Source organism: Cheilinus undulatus, linkage group 16 (genome assembly GCF_018320785.1).
Source record: "Cheilinus undulatus linkage group 16, ASM1832078v1, whole genome shotgun sequence".
Classification (NCBI taxonomy): domain Eukaryota; kingdom Metazoa; phylum Chordata; class Actinopteri; order Labriformes; family Labridae; genus Cheilinus; species Cheilinus undulatus.
The window spans coordinates 36533405-36540233 of NC_054880.1; the positions used below are offsets into that span (position 1 = coordinate 36533405).

Sequence of the window (6829 nt, forward strand, 5' to 3'; positions counted from 1 at the left end):
ACAGAGAAAACCTGATGCCAGTACATTCTGTTAAAGTTTTACTAGTAAAGTGAAAATGCAAAAAACAACATGAAAGATGTAATTCTATGCAGACGATATTGTAATTTTTATTACAAATGTCATCCAGGCTATAAATAAAAGCACTGTACACTCATTATTATACAAGTACAGCCTGGTAAACTCACTTTATTTGCCTAAAACCTTCCACTATAATGGTGAAATCAAAAGTTATGAGCTCTTTCGAGTGTGAATCTCAGTGTCACTATCAGAGAGCCTGAGAATATTTTCATGGATCTTTCAAGCCTCTCATTGATTTTTCCCATTTATTGTGAAATCTGTTCTAAAAGCAAAAAGACACATAAGATAAAAGCATCCTGGAATTTCTATAAATTTTTTTTTTAAAAAACATAAAAGCTTTCCTGTGGTGAATACTTTCATCAATGTGATTTTTCTGGGGGGGGGGGGGTCAATTAATTTGCAAAAATGTCTAAAATTCTACTTTGACATCATCACGATGGGGTACTGAATGAAGGTAAAAGAGAATAAAAAGGACCTGTTACAAACCTTGTGTGCTGAGGCAGCCTGCAACTAAAGTCTCACACACAGATCTTATGACAATTGTGCCAATGCGCGTCATCAGTGAGCATAACTCACACGGATCACACGTGGAGATAACGTCATATCTAGTAAAAGTTGTCCAAACGTGGGTGTTTTATTTGATCTTTACTGCACTAATGATCATAAATATTGTCAAAAGAGCAGAAATATAAAACCAAAGCTGTGTCTGGAGAGCTGCAGGTGTGAGGCAGGGCTGGTTTTAGTCATTTTGAGGCCCAGGGCAAAGACCAACATGAGGCCCCTCCACCTTTAACTAAAGAATTAATAAGAAGTGGAAAAAAATTATAACGTATCTCTTTTATGTTAATGAAGCCACCGAACTCCAGTAAAGGCCCCAGTGTGAGCTATAAATACCCAAATAGCCAACTATCATTCATCATTTTCTTTGAAAAGCATCTCAGAGCTCAAACTCAGCTCATTCTAATATCTAAAAAAGTCTTTAGGCCAGGTGGAACTTTCATAATGCTGGTGTTGGGCCAAAGATTGGTATCTCCAAAATGATCACTTTTCAGGGAATGAAAAAAATGTATCTTTTAACATATTTTATTGATTTAAAATTAGTTAAAACCACTGACAGTTAAGACTGACCAATAGCACTGATTTATAAAAACAAATTAAAATCATGAAAAATTGAGATACAAGGTTTTAGCCTGATGTCTGTGATAAATAAAATAAAAAATAAAATAAAAATCAGTGACATATTGTTTCATCTGACATTATACAGACATTTGTATCCCATTTAAACTCATAATTATCCACCAATCCACTGTTTTATTTCATTTCAACTAAAGATAATCCGATCTATTATCTACCCTAAATTCCTGGTTTGTATTGTGTCTCTCGCTAAAGTTTTTTTTTTTCAACAGTGTGGGTCTTCAGTAAAATAAGGTTTAATACCACTGCTGTAGAGACAGGCACGGTTCTCTATTATTGTCTTAAATACTCATAACATTAACAGGAGCACAGCAGCACTCATGTCTCTTTTCCTCTTCTTCTTCCATCTGATTGAGGTACATTAGATGTAGCTATTGAATACAAATCAGATCAAGAGTATGATTACCAATTCAGTGTTAAAATTTAAATGGGCCCCGGGTCCCTCTGTACTGGAAAGGTTGGGCCCCGAGGTCAGAAAGGTTAAGAACCCCTGCTCTAAGGGACTGCTTTGAATCAACAGACTGGAATGTGCTGCTGGAAACAGATGAGGACAGTATGAACATTGACAGACAGGTTGATTGTTTTACTGAGTACATCAACTTCTGTAGAGACACAGTCATACCTGCAAAGACTGTTTGCTGTTTCCCCAATAACAAACCCTGGATCACAAGCGACATAAAGGCAATCCTCAACCAGAAAAAGAAAGCTTTCAGAGACGGTCACAAAGAACGTCTCAAAGAAGTGCAACATGAGTTGAAGAGGAGACTGAAGGCAAAGCTGGAATACAAAAAGAAGATAGAGAGGAATTTTCAACACAGTAACATCCGTGACGTGTGGAGAGGAATCAGTACCATCTCTGGACATAGCAATAAGAAGAAAAGGGAGCCAACAGTGGGTGATGTGGAAAGAGCTGATGAACTCAACCTGTTCTTCAACAGATTTGACACTGTGGACACACCTACTTCCACTGCTACTCCTTCTTCTCCTCAACATATGGAAATCCCCACTATAGCTCCTCCTTCTCCTTCTCTGTCTCCTACACATGTCTCCACAGCTGCAGCCACTTCCCTTCTAGCACCTGTACCCTTCTCTGTCACAGAGACAGGGGTGAGGTTGGAGCTTGAGAGACTTTGCTCTGGGAAGGCAGATGGCCCAGATGGTGTGTGTCCAAGGCTGCTTAAAGACTGTGCTGGGCAACTGTGTCAACCTCTCCACAGGATCTTCAACCTGAGCTGGGGCGGGTGCCCGCTCTATGGAAAACATCCTGTATTGTACCGGTACCAAAAATCAAATGTCCGGCTGAACTAAATGACTACAGACCTATTGCCCTTACCTCACACATCATGAAAACTCTGGAGCGGCTGATTCTACGCCTACTGAGGCTTGAGGTCAAAGACAAACTCAATTCCCTGCAGTTTCCATACAAAGAACACATTGGAGTGGATGATGCCATCCTCTTCATGCTTCACCGTGCCCTGTCTCATCTGGAGGAACCTGGAGTTTTATGTGAGAATCATGTTCTTTGATTTTTCAAACGCATTCAACTCCATCCAACCCACCATACTCAAAGACAAGCTCACAGAGATGGGAGTGGATCCTTCCTGTGTTTCTTGGATCACAGATTACGTGACAGGAAGGCCACAGTTTGTCAGGCTGGGGAACTGTGTTTCTGGGACATTAATGAGCAGTACAGGGTCTCCACAAGGGACAGTCCTGGCTCCATTCCTGTTCACACTGTATACATCGGACTTAAAATTCAGCACTGAGTCCTGCCACATCCAGAAATACTCGGATGACACTGCTATCGTGGCATGTATCAGAAATGGACAAGAAGCCGAGTACAGGGATCTGATAAATGCCTTCAGTGACTGGAGTCACAAAAACTGCCTCCTACTCAACACCTCAAAGACAAAGGAAATGATCATAGATTTCTGCAGATCCAAACCCCCTCTTCAGCCAGTGAACACTTGTGGCGTGGACATCGAGGTGGTGACATCGTATAAATATTTAGGTGTACACCTTGATAATAAGTTGGACTGGTCTAAAAACGTAGACTTCATCTACAAAAAAGGGGCAGAGCCGCCTCTTTTGCCTCAGAAGACTCCGATCAATAGACATCTGCAGAAAGATGCTGCAGATGTTTTTATCAGTCTGTGGTGGCAAGTGTTCGGTTTTATGCTGCAGTCTGCTGGGGTGGCAGTGTAAAACACAAGGATGCAAGGCGTCTGAACAAACTGGTTAAAAAAGCTGGCTCTGTGGTGGAAATCAAGCTGAACTCATTGGAGAATGAGGTGGAGAGATGCACAATGAGCAAGGTGGTGGCCATTCTGAGGAACATGGATCATCCACTTCATATCTCCCTCAATGAGCAAATAAACAACGGTTCCTATCCCTGCGCTGCAGGACACCATCAGCAATTAGACTGTATAATTCTAAAGTAAACAGATGAGAATCCCAGGCGATTGAATTTCCCTTCAGGGATAAATAAAGTTCTTGTATTGTATTGTATTGTACTTATATGGGGGCTCCTTGGGGATCAATAAATTGTTAAAGAAAATCACCATAAACAAATAAATATAGCATTTTATAAACATATTGAAAGACATGTTAAGTGATAGAAAAGGCCTGTTTTGGAGTGATAAAGTTAGTATGATCCCTGGACATGAAGACACAATACAACAGCTGCCAGATATTAAAATCAAAGCAAACTCTACAACAGTTCATCTGCATCACAGAATAAAACACATTTAAAACTACATTTCATTCTTTTTAAGACTGGTGCACACAGAGGTTATAATCCTATTACTGTTGTTTCTAGAGGACAAAACATGCAGAGGTTGGAGATCAACTTTTGTTGTTTACCTGCCCCTGTAGCTGATGGATTAAATAATCTACCAGTCACAAACATTTTTCTTCAATATTCTATGAGGTGTCATATAAAGATTAAAGCTTATAGCAGTGATCATCAACTGATGGCCTGAGGGGGATGTCAGGCCCCTCACATGTTCCCATCCAGCCCCCAGAAAACAGAATTTAGAAATATGCAGAGGAGAAAATGATGTGGTAAATCTGGTGTCATTTTAACCCTTAAGAGATCCTAGACATGTTGTGCCATTCAAATTTTTCTTATTTTCAAGCCATTTTGGCTGTGTTGAATTAATATTGCTCAAATTTGCTGGACAGATGTTTGTTGTTTGAAATGTAGAAACTACTTGTTCTGTTTTATGGCCACTAGAGGGCAGCAGTAGAGCGTGCGTCCATGGACAGGAAACCGACAGGAAGTTGTCTGTAGTATTTTCTCGCTGTTGTCATGACTGTATTGTTGTTTGCATGATAGAAAAAAATCCGAACACAAGAGAGGACACACTGAAGGCTTTGTACTGTTGTAATATTGTTGAAGTATAAATATATGCTCATGTTTGGTATGTTGTTCTTATTTATCAGTTGTAAATGAAGAAAACAGTCCATTCCTGGTGTCTCCTCAACCCTCTGACAGCTGAAGCCACATGTATTTCTAAAGCTGTCAGATTTAACTGAAACAAATAAATTACAGGTTTTATGTGACATCCTGGGGGTCAGCTTGTGGTCTTTTTTGTCTCATGCTCAGTCACTTTTTATTGTCTGTAAATAAAAGAGTTTACCAGGTGAGTTTGACCAATGATATCACACCAACACAGCCAACACCCTCTCTGAGGCATATCAAAGAAACAGGATCTTTTAGTGTCTTTGTTCGCTGATGATACCGTTACAAAGTTCTCCAAAGACAGAGAGACTGCCACACCATCATGCTGCTGTTCCTCTTCTTGTTTGCTCTGGCTCTGGCTGCTGTGTGTCCTTCAGATGAACAGACAGCGCAGCTACAGAGGGGTCACTGCGACGCCTTCTGGTTCAGATTCAACGGCCGCTGCTACAAGTACGTCTCCACTCCCATGACCTGGGCCGATGCAGAGCTCCACTGTGTGTCAGTGGGAACCAACCTGGTGTCAATTCACAGTCTGGAGGAGCAGAACTTTGTCAAATCTCTGATCAAGAGCGTCGATCAAGCTCACGGATCGGCCTGGATTGGACTCAGTGATGCCCACAAAGAAGGTCAATGGATGTGGTCTGATGGGTCTGCAGTCGGCTTTGTCTTGTGGTTTGAAGGAGAGCCAAACAACGCTGAAGGAAAGGAACACTGTGCACATGAACATAGTAATACAGAAATGAAATGGAATGATATTGACTGCTCCACAACAAGGGCTTTTGTCTGCGCCTCCCGCAAAATTTGTCCGTAGCAACTAGAAGGTTGTTTGATTCAATGTTATAAACTTTGGCCTGATACAGATTAATACACTGAATAAATATAGCATTATTTTAAAAGGTGTTAAATTATCTTCAATTATATCACTGACACTGGTTTCAAATTTATCTCAAGTGCTGGGAAGTGATTTTTCTACCATGAAAGTGCATGACTGGAAACCATGAAAAGCCTGTTTGTTCAGACTTGTTTATTTACTCGTTTAAAACTCTGCCAAAACTAAGAAACCTGGTCCAAAGGACACACTGGACTGGAGGGTGATTGCAGTTCTGTCTCAACTGTGTCATATCAGAGGCTGTTTTTCTCTGTATGATCAAATGGAATGTAAAATGTTTAAAAAGTTCTTTCTTCCATGGATAAATTGAAAATATACCATCTAGTTTATAAAAGATTGCTCTGTATGCAGATGATGTCTTGTTTTTTGTTTCTAACGTCATAAATCCATACCAGCCTTTCTGTCAGTCATCAAAGCTGTTTTATGAAGTTTGTTTTGAAAACTCACTGCCTACATAGACATACTAATATAAGATAAATGCAGATAACCTCAGTATTTAATCAATTCTGATAACAGTGTATGATATAAAATCATCCCCCCAGAAAATGACAGATCACAAGACTCCACCACAAACACACTTCTTCAACACATTTTGACTCAAAACATCAAAACAAGACTTGTTTTTTTACTCCCGACACTGTTGTCATATACAACCCCAATTCCAAAAAAGTTGGGATGTTGTGTAAAATGTAAATAAAAAAAGAATGCAAAGATTCACAAACTTCACAAACCCGTATATTATTCACAATAGAACATAAAAAATCATATTAAGTGTTGAAACTCAAACATTTTACAAATATCATGAAAAATATTAGCTTTTAAATTTTAAATTTGATGACAGCAGGGACAAGGAAACAAACGGCTGGAAAAGTAAGTGGTACAAATAAAAACAGCTGGAGTAGAATTTAACATATAATTAGGTTAAGTGGCAACAGGTCAATAACATGACTGGGTATAAAAGGAGAATTTTAGAGGCAGAGTCTCTCAGAAGTGAAGATTGGCATTGGTTCACCAACCTGTGAAAATCTATTCAAAAATTTAGAACAACTTCAAAGAAATGTTCCTCAATGCAAAGATCTGAATATCCTACCATCTACAGTCCACAATATCATCAAAGATTCGGAGAATCCAGAGAAATCTCTGTGAGCAAGGGACAGGGCTGGAGGTCAATATTGGATGCTGTGATCTCTGGGCCCTTAGGAACC

At 39.7% G+C, this 6829-nt stretch overlaps 1 protein-coding gene across 1 annotated transcript; it reads left to right on the forward strand.

Moving 5' to 3' along the window:
- The first annotated feature begins 4985 nt into the window (after positions 1-4985).
- Positions 4986-6205, forward strand: LOC121524311 (ladderlectin-like). Its single transcript, XM_041809645.1, has one exon. It carries the CDS (start codon positions 5058-5060, stop codon positions 5544-5546), a length of 489 nt encoding a protein of 162 aa, XP_041665579.1. The 5' UTR covers positions 4986-5057; the 3' UTR covers positions 5547-6205.
- Positions 6206-6829: the final 624 nt, after the last annotated feature.

Coding starts and splice junctions, on each gene's coding strand:
- LOC121524311 (XM_041809645.1), top strand. CDS start 5,058: ATGCTGCTGTTCCTCTTCTTGTTTGCTCTGGCTCTGGCTGCTGTGTGT.